The 15,512-nt window shown below is 47.2% G+C and overlaps 1 protein-coding gene across 10 annotated transcripts in view; it reads right to left on the bottom strand.

Annotated features, from left to right (window-relative positions):
- Positions 1-15,512, bottom strand: part of LOC306783677 (mitogen-activated protein kinase kinase kinase kinase 4-like) — a 67,026-nt gene that overhangs the window by 29,340 nt on the left and 22,174 nt on the right. For 4 of the 10 annotated variants that reach the window (XM_079277435.1, XM_079277430.1, XM_079277432.1 and 1 more), the window contains exons 3-15: positions 15,120-15,176; positions 12,758-12,883; positions 10,130-10,240; positions 9,956-10,046; positions 9,297-9,427; positions 7,268-7,322; positions 7,046-7,124; positions 6,766-6,941; positions 5,504-5,576; positions 4,917-5,127; positions 3,269-3,430; positions 2,725-2,811; positions 599-910 (exon numbers count right to left, since the gene is read on the bottom strand). In XM_079277435.1, coding sequence (XP_079133561.1) covers positions 599-910; positions 2,725-2,811; positions 3,269-3,430; positions 4,917-5,127; positions 5,504-5,576; positions 6,766-6,941; positions 7,046-7,124; positions 7,268-7,322; positions 9,297-9,427; positions 9,956-10,046; positions 10,130-10,240; positions 12,758-12,883; positions 15,120-15,176 — 1,671 coding nt within the window. The remainder of the gene's footprint in view (positions 1-598; positions 911-2,724; positions 2,812-3,268; positions 3,431-4,916; positions 5,128-5,503; positions 5,577-6,765; positions 6,942-7,045; positions 7,125-7,267; positions 7,323-9,296; positions 9,428-9,955; positions 10,047-10,129; positions 10,241-12,757; positions 12,884-15,119; positions 15,177-15,512) is intronic. The other 6 variants (XM_079277434.1, XM_079277428.1, XM_079277431.1 and 3 more) reach the window with 3 other exon arrangements.

Below are 15,512 nucleotides of genomic sequence, written 5' to 3' on the forward strand. Positions count from 1 at the left end.
AAAGTAACTAAAAAAATAAAATAAAATGAATCCACCCCCCGAAAAAAAGATTTACATTTTTTTGCTGCCAAAAAAGAAGAAAATTATTTTGATTTTAAACTTTTTTTCTGCCAGCAAAAAAAAAAAGTTCCAGTTGCTGTTTATTGAAGGTCGTCACCTCAGCCACATTGGTTTTATTCCTCATACTCCAGAGCTGCTTCTTGCGAAACATCAAGCTGTTGAAGTATTTAAGTTAAATCTGGTTTTTTTTCTTGTTTTTTTTTCTTTCGCCAGCAAAAAAAAGGAAATAATTAGAATTTTTTTATTTTTGTGGAATTTTTTGTAACCTTTTGCTGGCAGAAATGGTCTTCCATATAGAGCTATACGGACTGAGCATATCAACTGGTGTGTTGCTGCTGCACAAGTAGTTTTAAAAGGTCTTTAATCTTCGTGATGGTTTTTAATTTGGGTGTAGATTAGTTAACTCGCTGGAGCTGTTAAGTTATTAGACATTGAGCCACACGTCCCACACCAGCAGCTAGAGAGTGAGTACACACAAGCAGAGGAAACATTCTGCAGCACGTCAGCGGTGCGGCGATGCTGCAAAAGCGGGGTTCACCTCTCTGATTGGCTCAGAGTCAGGGGCGGGGCCTCGGGGGGCGGAGCCTCGGAGGTCAGCATCGGGTCGTTTGGATTCTGTGGTTTTCTCCGGCCTGAGTTTCTGACCTGCAGAGTCCGAGCTCTGCGGCGGTTCTTCGGGCCTTATGTCCCGTGGAGCGCTCTGGGGGGGTTTGGTGCTCTGCTGCTGGGCTGCTTTACTACCCGGGCTCTGGTTTTGCTGGAGGGACAGCAGGTAGGCCTGCTCCTGCTGCAGCTGTATCTGGAGCTTCTGGGCTTGGCGCTGCTCCTCAAGCTCCCGCCATTTATTCTCCTGAGTACAGGGAGGGGCAAGTTGAACCAAAGAAACCCTCTGAGGGAAGTCGTGTCGTCTCCACAGCTGCTTTTTAAATCTTTGATTCTGTTTAGAAGACAGCAACCTGAATGTATTCTGGGATCCACAAACATTCAAACATTCATTAAGGAAACATGTTCTCTGTAAGGTCTCAGGAGCAACGCTGTTCAACATTACAACTCATTCTCCAAACCTGTGACGTGGGCAGCGCATCACCGTGAGCCTCCTGGAGGAGCGACTCGGTTAGATAACGATTAGAGGGGGGGGGGGGTCTTTACGGTCTTTTACGTCTCAGATTTGTAATTCATTTCATCCTTTTCTTGCCAGATTTACGATAACAAAATATAGAATAGCTGCATCTAAATAGTTCAGTCAAAAAGCTTTTCGTATGGAAGAGTATTAGGGCCGAACATGAGAGGAGGAAGATGGTTTGTGTGTTTTTGAAAACTAAGTTGAAAGTTTCAACATGTGGGCTACCTCTGATTTATTCTCAAAAGTTCAACGTTTATTTTTAACATTTTGACTTTATTCTCAAAATGCAAAATAAGAATAAACTTCCTCTGATTTAGATTTTTTTTTAAATTTTTTTTTTTATGCCTCGCTCTGAAAACCTTATTTTCAACATTTTGACTTCATTCTTGAAATGCAAAAATAACAAATAAACTCATTTTCCCCTCATGTCGTAATACTCAGTATCACAGCTTCATCTTTTGTCGAATCAACATGTCGGCTTTGAGGAACAGATGTGGATCTTTATTGTTTGGGAGAAATTGAACATTATCTCTGACTGAAGAGCCACACCAACAGCCAACAGCCGCTAAAGTTCAAATGCATTATAAAGAGTTCAATTATAATACAGGTTCGACTAACTAACTGAGCTTGAAATCAGAGGTGAGAAATTAGAGGAAGAGGTGTTTTATATTTAATATTTATAACTTCAGGATGGTGTTTTTAAAACACCAAAAATAAGGTTTGACCTCCGAAAACAAACAAAAGTGAAGAAACAGCTTGTGGGACGAATGTGCACATCTGTTTTCAGCATTTAACCGCTGGTCAAAGTTAAACCTCTGAACTATTAAAACACTGATGTTTTTTATGAGCTGTGATTCTTGTGCACGTTGCCAGAGGCCACATCTGAACGAGCGAGAGAGAGCCTGTCAAACGAGGTACAAGTACACCATGTATTCTAGTAGCCTCTGGTGTTCGAGTACTTTCGATCAGATTTCACAGAATGAAGTTCATCAGTGATGGAGGAGCCGATGATGAAGAGACCTGTGAGGATATGAGCCTCATTTCCTTTCATTATGTCAGTGTCCTCCGTAACCCCAGAGGAGCACGATCCTTTAAATATGAAACACATCTGGAGTGTGAAACAGGGGAAGCCCTCTTCCAGCTGGATGACCGGTTTCCTGGTGACGACATCGCCGTCACGACGAGCCGCGTAAACATCCCGACTTCCTCTGCAAAAGAAACCCTGAGAACACCGATACAGTTCTGACCTCAACCGTTAACGGCTCCCCTCGGGTCTACAAAAGTCCCGAGTCAGTCCCGAAGAAAACTCGATTAAGTTCAGATCGGAAACTCAATCAGGAAGGTTTGTGTAAACGGAGGAATAATAAGAACCTGCGTTATAAAGCTTAACAACCTGAGAGCTGTGGAAACAAAATGAACCTCCTGGGACACAAACTGATGGAAATGTCAGAACGAGAGGAAACTTTTTGAAAGAAAGAGAGAGGGAATAATCATCAAATAGGAAGAGACTAGAATAAGGGTGTGATGCTTCAGACACCCACCAGCAGCATGGCCTGTTCGTGGAGCAGCTGCTGCTGCAGGATCTCCAGCTGCCTCTGCTCCTCCTCCAGCTGGCGGCGGATGTAGTCCTGTCGATCAAAACACAGACCAGCCCCGCCCCCTTCAGCTCAGCGTCCTCAACAAATAATATCTTTAATTTGCACAAACAGCATCCTCACCACGAGGACGGTGTGCAAAACGTGGTGCAGACACGGAAATGTGGCAACAACAAGCAGGACTTCGGGATCTTGTTATTGCAAGAAGAAAGTCCCAACGTTTTTGTGTGTTGGGGGGTTGTTTTGCAAAAAGAAATGCAATGTTCCACATAGAAAAAAATCATATTCACAACCGCGTTATGAGCCAAAGTCACACAGGAAAAAAGTAATTTAATTAGGTGATAAAAACAACAATAACTGAGATGCAAAGGGGCTCAAAAAGAGCAAATACAGAAATGGTTGCATCACAAAAACCATCACCAATCACACTCAAAGCATCTCTTTCCTTCTGATTCACATCCACATGAATAAGATATAAACGCTCGTGTACCTGTTCTCGGTCGGCCCTCCTCTTCTCCTCCTCGGTCCTCCTGCGCTCCTCCTCCTCTTTGCGGCGTCGCTCCAGCTCCTCCACGCGTCTCTTCTCCTCTTGCTCGCGCCGGCGCTGCTCGCGCTCCTGCTGCCTCCTCATCTCGCGCTCACGCCGTTGTTGCTGCGAGGAAAAAGGGCTTCACGTCATGTGTGGCACGGAGATCCCGCAGCAAATTTAAGTTATATATTGTTTCTATAAATGTGTATATATGAATTAAAACATATAATATATATATATAATCACAGTGCATCAGTTTCCCAGAGCACAAGGTTACAATTCTAATAGCTTGTTGTGTCCGTCCAACACCACAGAATATGTCCAGTGTGATGATTTCAGTTCCTCATGTCATTCAATTCACAGTCACATAGAAATATATAATCCAAAGAGAAGCTCGAACCAATTCAAATCATTTATGAATTGAATTGTATGAATGTATTTGGGTATAGTATGATAATCCCTGACACTTTTATTTATTGTTATTAACTACATGACTGTGTTTTGTTTTTCGAGGCACTGAAGTCAGATTTACAGCCGAGCCTGAAAACGAGCTGCTGCACGTCTAACAAACAGAGCAGCAGATCCACAGCATGCAGATCCACAGCGTGCAGAGCCACCGCATGCAGAGCCACCGCGTGCAGAGCCACCGCGTGCAGATCCACAGCGTGCAGATCCACAGCGTGCAGATCCACAGCATGCAGAGCCACCGCATGCAGAGCCACCGCATGCAGAGCCACCGCGTGCAGATCCACAGCGTGCAGATCCACAGCGTGCAGATCCACAGCATGCAGATCCCCAGCATGCAGATCCACAGCATGCAGATCCCCAGCATGCAGATCCACCGCATGCAGATCCACAGCATGCCGATCCCCAGCGTGCAGATCCACAGCGTGCAGATCCCCAGCGTGCAGATCCGCAGCGTGCAGATCCGCAGCGTGCAGATCCGCAGCGTGCAGATCCGCAGCGTGCAGATCCCCAGCGTGCAGATCCCCAGCGTGCAGATCCCCAGCGTGCAGATCCGCAGCGTGCAGATCCGCAGCGTGCAGATCCGCAGCGTGCAGATCCGCCGCGTGCAGATCCGCAGCGTGCAGATCCGCAGCGTGCAGATCCGCAGCGTGCAGATCCGCAGCGTGCAGATCCGCAGCGTGCAGATCCGCAGCGTGCAGATCCGCAGCGTGCAGATCCACAGCATGCAGATCCACAGCATGCAGAGCGAGCTCATCCTCCCTGTTTATCTTCAGCATCGATCCTTTAACTCAGTGCTCAACCTGCGATGAACGAACTCCCATGAACGCAACATATCCAGGTTCACCTCCTGCGGCTCTGTTGAGGATGCTTCATGAATAACTCTCTCTTTCTAGTCCGATTCCAACGACGCTTCACACATAAATCATCTCGACTTCAGATTTGGGTTTGAATTAAACAGGCAGACTTTTACAACCTGGGTTTTGCTTTAGCAGCTCTGACTGACCTTTGTGCTTTGACTTGTTTAATTACCAGGGACACGAGAGGAATAACAGTCCTGTACCATCATGCATTGCAGCGTAGCCCGGTGGACTTCTCCAGTCTTTCTTTACACGAACAGGACGGTGTGAAGCGGCGCGCTCACCTCCTCCAGCCGCCTCCGCTGCTCCTTCTGCTGCTCGATGCGTTTCTGCCGCTCGGCCAGCAGCTGCCTCTTGTACTCCTCCTGCTCGCGGAGCTGCTGCTCCTGGAGGTGCTGCTGGCGCCGCAGCACCTCCGATCGCTCCTTGTTCTCCTGCTGCAGCCGGATGAAGTCGCGGCGCAGCGTCGACTCGCCCGGCTGGTTGACGATGGAGCTGCACGGAGGACGCGGTTTAAAAACTTTAGCTGCTTTCATTTGGCTCGTCAGGAGAAAGTTTTAACAACTTTAGGATGCTGAGGATTTTGAGTGTTAAAAGACATTGATGGAGAATTAGAACGGAACATATCATTGGAAACCTGCTGTTGCACTCCGTCTGCCAAACACACTTCTAACCACGAAGAACGACAAAAAGGAACTCTGAGTGTTTATTTGATGGAGAGTGTGACCCACAGTGACATGCTGCTGCTTCACCATCACGTTCAGACAGACGCTAGATTCATGTTGTGTTTGCTGGTTTGCATGCACACACACAGAAAGAGGCAAACAAAGCACCAGCAAGTTCTTCTTCATGTGCGATGATGTATACTGACCTCGGCTCTCCTTCCTGCTCAGACGCCTCCTCCTCCTCTTCTTCACTTCCACTGTATTCATACTCCGTCTCATCTGAGGAACAACCAAACAACAGCTGTCAAGTCATGATTGATTCATCTCAGGCCAACAGTCATGTGACAACAAGGAGGAGATACTTTGAGGAGAGAGGAGAGGAGAGAGGAGAGAGGAGGAGAGGAAAGAAGAGGAGCGAGGAGAGGAGAGAGGAGGAGAGGAGGGGGGAGAGAGGAGGAGAGGAGGGGGGAGGAGAGAGGAGAGAGGAAAGAAGAGGAGAGAGGAGAGGAGAGAGGAGAGAGGAAAGAAGAGGGGGGAGGAGAGAGGAGAGAGGAAAGAAGAGGAGAGAGGAGAGGAGAGAGGAGGGGAGAGGAAGAGAGGAGAGGAGAGAGGAGAGAGGAGGAGAGGAAAGAAGAGGAGCGAGGAGAGGAGAGAGGAGGAGAGGAGGGGGGAGAGAGGAGGAGAGGAGGGGGGAGGAGAGAGGAGAGAGGAAAGAAGAGGAGAGAGGAGAGGAGAGAGGAGAGAGGAAAGAAGAGGGGGGAGGAGAGAGGAGAGAGGAAAGAAGAGGAGAGAGGAGAGGAGAGAGGAGGGGAGAGGAAGAGAGGAGAGGAGAGAGGAGAGAGGAGGGGAGAGGAGGGGAGAGGAGGAGAGGAGAGGAGGAGAGAGGAAGAGAGGAGAGGAGAGGAGGGGAGAGGAGAGGAGAGAGGAGGAGAGGAGGAGAGGAGAGAGGAAGAGAGGAGAGAAGAGGAGGGGAGAGGAGAGGAGAGAGGAGGAGAGGAGAGGAGGAGAGGAGAGAGCAAGAGAGGAGAGGAGAGGAGGGGAGAGGAGAGGAGAGAGGAGAGAGGAGAGAGGAGAGGAGGAGAGGAGAGAGGAAGAGAGGAGAGGGGCTGTTTTTTCCAATTTTTGTGAAATAAATGATCACAGAAATTCAACTTGCATGTTATCTTTTCCATGATGTATGTCATCATAACTGTTATTCTGCACTAAAGACATGTTCTCGTTCTCTCTTCTTCTAGTCATGATGGTTCTGTTCCATAGAGGATCAGGACTTCATGTTCCAGAGAAAGACCACGGTGAGTAGAATAGGAGCAAAGAAACGCCCTAAAGGCTCAACACACCCTGAACATTAGAACATGAGAACATTAGAACATGAGAACATGAGAACATGAGAACATTAGAACATGAGAACATTAGAAGCCGGAAGTCTTCTCCCGGTCAAACAGTACGGACGTGTATCTGGTGAGCTCACCCTTCTCGCCCCTCTTCTTCTTGGTCCGGTCGATGTGGTCTTTGAGCTGAATGCGGACCTGCCTCTCGTTGGGCTGGTCCCGGATGTAGGGGTGTTTGAGCAGCTGCTCGGTGGGCGGACGCTGCGTGTAGTTCTTCACCAGGCAGCCCTCGATGAAGCTGAAGAACTTCTTCGACCTGTCGGTGAAATGAGATGTTTGGAGTCCGGACGAATCGTCCGTTCGGTTAATGCCGGAGATACTTTCTGATAAAAAGGATTTTATAAAACTGAAAGCTCGAACCATTTTTTGGACTTGAGTCGAGGAGGAGGGTTTCTGGGGATGAGGAAGAGGGCTCTCATTGGATGCATGTCACACAGAGCTGCAAACAAGAGGAGACACGAACACGTCAAACACACGCGTGTCATTCTGTACTAATGATGAAACCCAAACCCTGATCGAACAGCAGAATACAAACCGATCGATACGATGAGAACAGACTGAGGAATACAATAAATAACTCACGGGGAGCTCCCTCCGCCATCTCGATGGCCGTGATTCCACAGGACCAGAGGTCACTCTGCAGGAAAGACAGGACAATCTCTCATTCATACACATCATATTCACATTCTCACAAAGGGTGGACGTGTCATGACTCTTTAAAGCATGCGACGATGTGGGAACTGAAGCTGTGATTTCTGAAACTCTTCAGGATATTCTACAGCAACAGACGAGTGACCTGTTCCTGTGGATGACCCTCAGGTGTTATCTGACCTCAGGTGATATCTGACCTCAGGTGCTATCTGACCTCAGGTGATATCTGACCTCAGGTGTTATCTGACCTCAGGTGCTATCTGACCTCAGGTGCTATCTGACCTCAGGTGCTATCTGACCTCAGGTGCTATCTGACCTCAGGTGTTATCTGACCTCAGGTGTTATCTGACCTCAGGTGCTATCTGACCTCAGGTGCTATCTGACCTCAGGTGTTATCTGACCTCAGGTGTTATCTGACCTCAGGTGCTATCTGACCTCAGGTGCTATCTGACCTCAGGTGCTATCTGACCTCAGGTGATATCTGACCTCAGGTGTTATCTGACCTCAGGTGCTATCTGACCTCAGGTGCTATCTGACCTCAGGTGATATCTGACCTCAGGTGTTATCTGACCTCAGGTGCTATCTGACCTCAGGTGCTATCTGACCTCAGGTGCTATCTGACCTCAGGTGATATCTGACCCTCAGGTGATATCTGACCCTCAGGTGCTATCTGACCTCAGGTGTTATCTGACCTCAGGTGATATCTGACCTCAGGTGCTATCTGACCTCAGGTGTTATCTGACCTCAGGTGATATCTGACCTCAGGTGATATCTGACCTCAGGTGATATCTGACCTCAGGTGATATCTGACCTCAGGTGTTATCTGACCCTCAGGTGCTATCTGACCTCAGGTGCTATCTGACCCTCAGGTGCTATCTGACCTCAGGTGTTATCTGACCTCAGGTGATATCTGACCTCAGGTGTTATCTGACCTCAGGTGATATCTGACCTCAGGTGCTATCTGACCCTCAGGTGTTATCTGACCTCAGGTGCTATCTGACCTCAGGTGCTATCTGACCCTCAGGTGATATCTGACCTCAGGTGTTATCTGACCTCAGGTGTTATCTGACCTCAGGTGATATCTGACCTCAGGTGTTATCTGACCTCAGGTGTTATCTGACCTCAGGTGTTATCTGACCTCAGGTGATATCTGACCCTCAGGTGCTATCTGACCTCAGGTGTTATCTGACCTCAGGTGTTATCTGACCCTCAGGTGATATCTGACCTCAGGTGATATCTGACCTCAGGTGATATCTGACCTCAGGTGATATCTGACCTCAGGTGTTATCTGACCTCAGGTGATATCTGACCTCAGGTGATATCTGACCTCAGGTGTTATCTGCTACAGCTTCAGGATTCAGAAGGTAGGAGAAAGCTGGAGCGGCAAATTATTGCATGAAAGAAAAGTAAAGTGTGTCGAAGAGTTCTTTATATTTTAAAAGTATATCAACTGATTGCAAAACACTGAACACACAAATGCAAAAGGAACATTTGTTTCTGTTAAACTTTCACGAATAAACTTTTTACTCAAAGTTTCTCAGTGACTTCAAGATAAATTGTTCACAAACACTAAAAGTGGTATTTTGTGTGATTTTTTGCTTCAAAACATGAACTGACTTGGTAACCGTCCATCAGAAGCAACATCTCGGTACTTTTGTAAAAAAAAAAAAAAAGAATCCTAATAATGACAAGAATAATGTCCACCACTAACCAAAGACTGTTCACCTCCTTTGTACTGCGTGTCAGCCAGTGAACCCTTAACCTCTGTGAACCACAGTCAACACGCCCAGAACTGTCTGAGTGGATCCTGATGAACTGGCTTTGAGGACGTGTGGGATTTCGATTCTGACTCTTTTCTTCCTGCGAATCCTGTCAAATGGTCTGAAGCTCGACTCAATCGCTCCCTGATATTGTAGAAGCAGCAGATCCAGTTCCTGCTGGATCCGGTTCAGACCCTCACCCTGTAGTCGTAGGTAGCGTCCGGGTTCTCGTCACAGGCGATGACCTCTGGAGCCATCCAGTACGGCGTCCCGATGAAGGTGTTCCTCCGGCCCACCGTCCGGTCCAGCTGAGCGCTCACACCGAAGTCCACTAGCAGGAACAGGAAGTCAGCGTCAGTTATCAATGTTTCAAAGCATTCCCACTGAGTAAAGTACACAAAGAAAGGTAGCGGTGCCATCTGGAACCGAAAATGGTTCTTTAGAGTGAAGCCATAGAAGAACCCTTTCTAGTTCCACAAAGAACCTTTCAGACCAAGGTTCTCTGAAGAACCATTTTCTTAAACGCTTCTTTAAAAAAGACGTTTAAGGAAGTTCAAAGAGAACTTCAAAGAAAGGTGCCTCAAAGAGCCATCAGAAAAGTATATCACAATAATTCCCACTTATCTATATATATGTATAGATACACACACCGGTAAGTAGGAATCAAAAAGAGCCAATAAGAGTATTGATGAGAGGACTAATATTGATCATAATCACCCCTACTTGATTCAGTACTCGTTCAGGTATCAGAAGTCAGCATGCTGTGAGAACATCTGTTTTCCCTTTGCTGTTGTGTGAGAGGTCTGTTCACAACATGAAGATCAGAAGATAACAGCAGCAACACAAACACAGAACTGACCCAGTTTTACTTCAGCGTTCTCCGTCAGCAGCACGTTCTGACCCTTGATGTCTCGGTGGATGACGTGGTGAGCGTGCAGGTGAGCCAAACCCTGCAGGAGAACACGAAGAGTGTCAAACCGGTTCTGGTTTTCAAAACTAGGGTGAAGATGTGGTGACGAGACGGGGAACCGACCCTGAGGATCTCTCTGGAGATGTAGGCGATCCAGTCCTCCTTCAGCGTGTTGCCTTTGGTGTTCTTCACCAGATCCGTGATGGAACCGGCGCCGCAGAACTCCATCACCAGCTGGAGGACGGAGGAGATTCACACACACATCATTATAACACCAACACCACCACTGTTATCTTGTAGTACACCTTCAACACGCTTTTTACTCTTTTGGTTCAAATCTGGATTGAAATGTCGGAGTATCATCGGAAAACTGTGGCAGCAGATCAATCGGCTGTGATTTGTGAACGTTAACGGCTAAATAATTCATAATCATTAATATCATTAAGCGTGCCGAAAACTGCAGTTCATCAAACGGCCACTTTAGACTCTAAAAGAGAGTCACTCCCACAAACTGTTTATCAGAAGTGGACGAAGTCGTCGTGATGTCACTCATCGGTTTGTGGACGTTTTGAAGCCTCGAGTTCGCAGATTTCGCCGTCGCCATCTTGGTTTTTTGCAACCAGTGAACAGGAAGTGATCATATCTGGACTGAGGAGTGACGTAGAGACGCCGTATGTCCCTGGTGGAGACCTGTCAATCAGCCTGTAGCCCCGCCCTAAAGCATCCCCTGCTTTATGGTCTGTGTGACTCTAAATGGACCATAATGTACTAAATGAACATCATGCTGTATTGAAGAAGACTTGAAACTAGAGACTGAGACCATGAACTCATGTTTACAATGTTTACTGAGGTAATAAATCAAGAGAGAAGTAGAGTCATTTTCTATAGACTTCTATACAACCAGAGGAGTCGCCCCCTGGTGGACACTAGAGAGAATGCAGCTTTAACACATGGATGCATGTACAACCTTCAGCAGACGGTGTTTCGTGATGTTCAGTGAACACAAAGAGCAGCTGGAGAAAGAAACATGGAGCCCATTTGTTGTTGTTGAGGGCCGCGAGTCGATCTCTGGATCATAAACAGGTCATCCTGCAGCTATAAACCTCTCCTGCTGTGTGTTCTCTGCCCCTCCCTGTTGTTTCATTGTTTCTCTGTGATGAGTTGTGTTTTTGCATTGTTCTCTCTCATGCCTCTTTCTGTTTCTCTTCCCATATTCATGTTTGTTATACTTTATACTTGATTGTTTATCGTTCTTTGAATGTGCAATAAATCTGTTTCTGATTTGACTTGTTTGGAAGCAGAATGTGAGCAGACATATTAACGTTTGGGTGACGTGTTCATTTCTATTGTTTGTTTTTTATAGAATTCAACAAATCAGTTCGTCACAGTAATCTAAACATCCAGACATCTATTGTGACGTAAATCAATTCTCAAGTATTCAACAGGTTCTAAAAATGTTCACTCAAGAATCTGGACGTGTTGCTGTCCATTTTAAAAAGCTAATGACAATAATGACTTTAAAAACAGAATCACTGTCAAGGATTTATTCTCCAAATGAAATGTCATTCTGTTCCAGTTTCCTCTGTTTCTGTTGCTCTGCAGCAGCTTTCTCTTGTGTCTGTCTGTCTGTCTGTCAGGATTACTGCAAATCTACCGGCCGGATTCTCATGAAACTTGGTGGAAGATTGTAAAACAGGAAAAGGAGGAAACCATTACATGTTGGAGCTGATCCAAACCACGGGGAGGACGCAAAAAAGGATTTACCACTTTTATATTAACATCACGAGAGAGGGCGGGCCTTGATGGAGGTCTGCGTGATTGGTCAGGAGGTTGTGATTGGTCGTGATTGGTCAGGAGGTCGTGATTGGTCGTGATTGGTCAGGAGGTCGTGATTGGTCGTGATTGGTCAGGAGGTCGTGATTGGTCGTGATTGGTCAGGAGGTCGTGATTGGTCAGGAGGTTGTGATTGGTCGTGATTGGTCAGGAGGTCGTGATTGGTCGTGATTGGTCAGGAGGTTGTGATTGGTCAGGAGGTCGTGATTGGTCGTGATTGGTCAGGAGGTTGTGATTGGTCGTGATTGGTCACGAGGTCGTGATTGGTCGTGATTGGTCGTGATTGGTCAGGAGGTCGTGATTGGTCGTGATTGGTCAGGAGGTCGTGATTGGTCGTGATTGGTCAGGAGGTTGTGATTGGTCGTGATTGGTCAGGAGGTCGTGATTGGTCGTGATTGGTCAGGAGGTCGTGATTGGTCAGGAGGTCGTGATTGGTCGTGATTGGTCAGGAGGTCGTGATTGGTCGTGATTGGTCGTGATTGGTCAGGAGGTCGTGATTGGTCGTGATTGGTCAGGAGGTCGTGATTGGTCAGGAGGTCGTGATTGGTCGTGATTGGTCGTGATTGGTCAGGAGGTCGTGATTGGTCGTGATTGGTCAGGAGGTCGTGATTGGTCAGGAGGTCGTGATTGGTCAGGAGGTCGTGATTGGTCGTGATTGGTCAGGAGGTCGTGATTGGTCGTGATTGGTCGTGATTGGTCAGGAGGTCGTGATTGGTCGTGATTGGTCAGGAGGTCGTGATTGGTCAGGAGGTCGTGATTGGTCGTGATTGGTCGTGATTGGTCGTGATTGGTCAGGAGGTCGTGATTGGTCGTGATTGGTCAGGAGGTCGTGATTGGTCAGTAGTTTAAGCAGGTTGAACGTCATACACGTTGCTGTCAGGACATCCCGTCGTTGTTATCAGTAGAAGTGAAACTCACCCATAGCTGGTCGTCGTGGCCCGGTGGACTCTTCTTGATGAAGGCTCCGTAGTAGGTGGCTATGTTTCTGTGGTGGGAGTACTTCTTCAGCATGTTGATTTCCATCTTAATCTCCTCCTCTTCGTCCTATCAGAGAGAGAGAGACTCGTTAATACGCTCTTACTACCTGCGAGATGACGAGGAAGCAATAAAACTAATGAATGAAGTCTGTTTCTTCCTGCTCGGGTTGTTTAAACTGGAGACGCAGGATGTAAAACCGAGCCGCTGAGAGTGACACCTTGTTTCTTTTCCTGAAAGGAACCGGGGCTGACATGACACAACGCGTTCACGGTTATTACGGCGGCTCGGTAAGCAGCGGCAGCCTCGTGTGTCCACAGACGGAGAGCTGAGAGGAGCTCAGAGGGGAACCGGTGGCTTTTCATTCTGAAGCTCTTAACCGTCTGACACTTTGAGAAGCGGCTTCATCGTTCACACTTGTTTTACTCTTGTTTTATGTTTTAACCTGTTGGTGGCGCTACAACAAGAGTCAGAGGAACACCAACTAAATTCATTCTGAGGGGGGATTTTTATTTAATTGCTGGATGCCAATTCACCCAACAAACATTTCACTCAAAACTACTATGAATGCTCCTTCAGAAGAAACTCTGGAGAACACCATAAAACCGAAAAGAGCATCAGCGGTGGGTCGATACTCGTGGAAAACATTCACCAACACAAACACACCTGAAACATCCAATGAAGAGGGACACCAGCAATTAGACCGATCCCTCTGGAACGAGCAGCAACGGCCTCAAGGAAAACCAACAGACTGAAGCAGTTCTGCTGCATTTCTACTTCTTTATTTATTTGTCATTTTAAATGTAAAATGTTCTCCAGTTTTTATTCATCTGTTGAAATGTTTTAATTACACTTAACATGTAGTGCAGACAGCATGCTCTGTAGAAAGGTTTTCTGTTTTTATATATATTTTTAAATGTACAGCACTTTGAGCTGCAGTCTGTATGAAATGTGCCGTATAAATGAAGATTATTATAATATTATAATTATTATGACGTAAAAAGCTGACTCCTCCTTCTCCTCCTCATCTAAAAGATGTGTTTGTGAATATTTCTCCTGTTGTCTCAGCGACTTACTCATTTAATGATGAGCAATAAAAAGCACAGTGAGACGTGGCTTCAGTTTAAAAGACATGTCTGCGTGTTCTCACACACACACACACAGTCTGTCTGACGATTGGCCGACACCTCCCTCAGGAAGTTTAAAATGTGTTGAGCCTCAAACACAAACCCAGATTCATCCAGAGAAGAAAGAAGAGAGTTAGAAGTTCAGTGATTAGAGAACAATGAAGACTATTTCTGGAGAGAAAACGCTGACTGAACACTTAGGGAGCAGAGAGGGGAGGAGGGGGGGGAAGAGAGAGGAGAGAGGAGAGAGAGAGGGGAGAGAGGAGAGAGAGAGGAGAGGGAGAGAGAGAGGAGGAGGGGGGGGAAGAGAGAGGGGAGAGCGGAGGAGAGGGGAGGAGGGGGGGAAGAGAGAGGGGAGGAGAGAGAGGAGGAGAGAGGAGAGGAGAGAGAGGAGAGAGAGAGGGGAGAGGAGAGGAGAAAGAGGAGGAGAGAGGAGAGAGAGGAGGAGAGGGGGGAGGAGAGGAGGAGAGAGGAGAGAGAGAGGGGAGAGGAGAGGAGAGAGAGGAGGAGAGAGGAGAGAGAGGAGGAGAGGGGGGAGAGAGGGGAGGAGTCAGTTTGTTTTGGTGTTCACTGTTGTAAAGAATCAGAAGTGATTTAAAGCAACAGATGTAATGAAACTACTTTGGGATCAGTTGTCGTTGTGTCTGTAAAGGTTTGTCTGTAACTGCTGCTGTTTCAGTTTCTGTGCATCTGTCAGCTGTTCTCTTTAAAGATATATTTATAGATATCATAACAGAGAGAATGCAGGCTGCTGGAGATTCCAACAGAAACGTGCAGCAGCAGTTTAACCTGCATGCAGCTATAAAGAGATCGTCTACGACGACAACGTTCAATGATCATCCATCCACCGGGTCAATGCTCAAGAAGCTGAACGGAGATTTGGGAAGCTGGTGAATCGAACAGACGAATAAATCGAACAGACGAATAAATCGAACAGACGAATAAATCGAACAGACGAATAAATCGAACAGACGAATAAATCGAACAGACGAATAAATCGAACTTCTGTGTGCAAACAAACATCAATGACTAGTTTTCAACCTCGTTTTCCACCGTTTTTCAGTTTGGACTGAATCTCTTTTCCGGTAATTCTCTCCTTCTGTAATGTTCTAACAGCATCAACCATCATCAGCATCATCATCAGCTGCTGAGGACTGAAACCTTCTGTATTCACTGACCTCTGTGACGTCCATGACCTTGATGGCGGCCAGTTGTCCGGTCTTGACGTGTCGGCCCTGCAGAGAGAACAGAGGAGAGGACGCATGAGTCAGCGCTGGGACCAATCATCAACCAGACAGCACACGCGCGCGCGCGCACGCACGCACGCACGCACGCACACACACACACACACACACACACACACACACACACACACACACACACACACACACACACACACACACACACACACACACACACACACACACACACACACACACACACGCACGCACACACGCACGCACGCACAGGCACGCACAGGCACGCACACACACACACACACACGCACACGCACAGGCACGCACACACACGCACAGGCACGCGCACACACACACACACGCACAGGCACGCAC

This window comes from Melanostigma gelatinosum, assembly GCF_949748355.1.
Source record: "Melanostigma gelatinosum genome assembly, chromosome: 10".
Classification (NCBI taxonomy): domain Eukaryota; kingdom Metazoa; phylum Chordata; class Actinopteri; order Perciformes; family Zoarcidae; genus Melanostigma; species Melanostigma gelatinosum.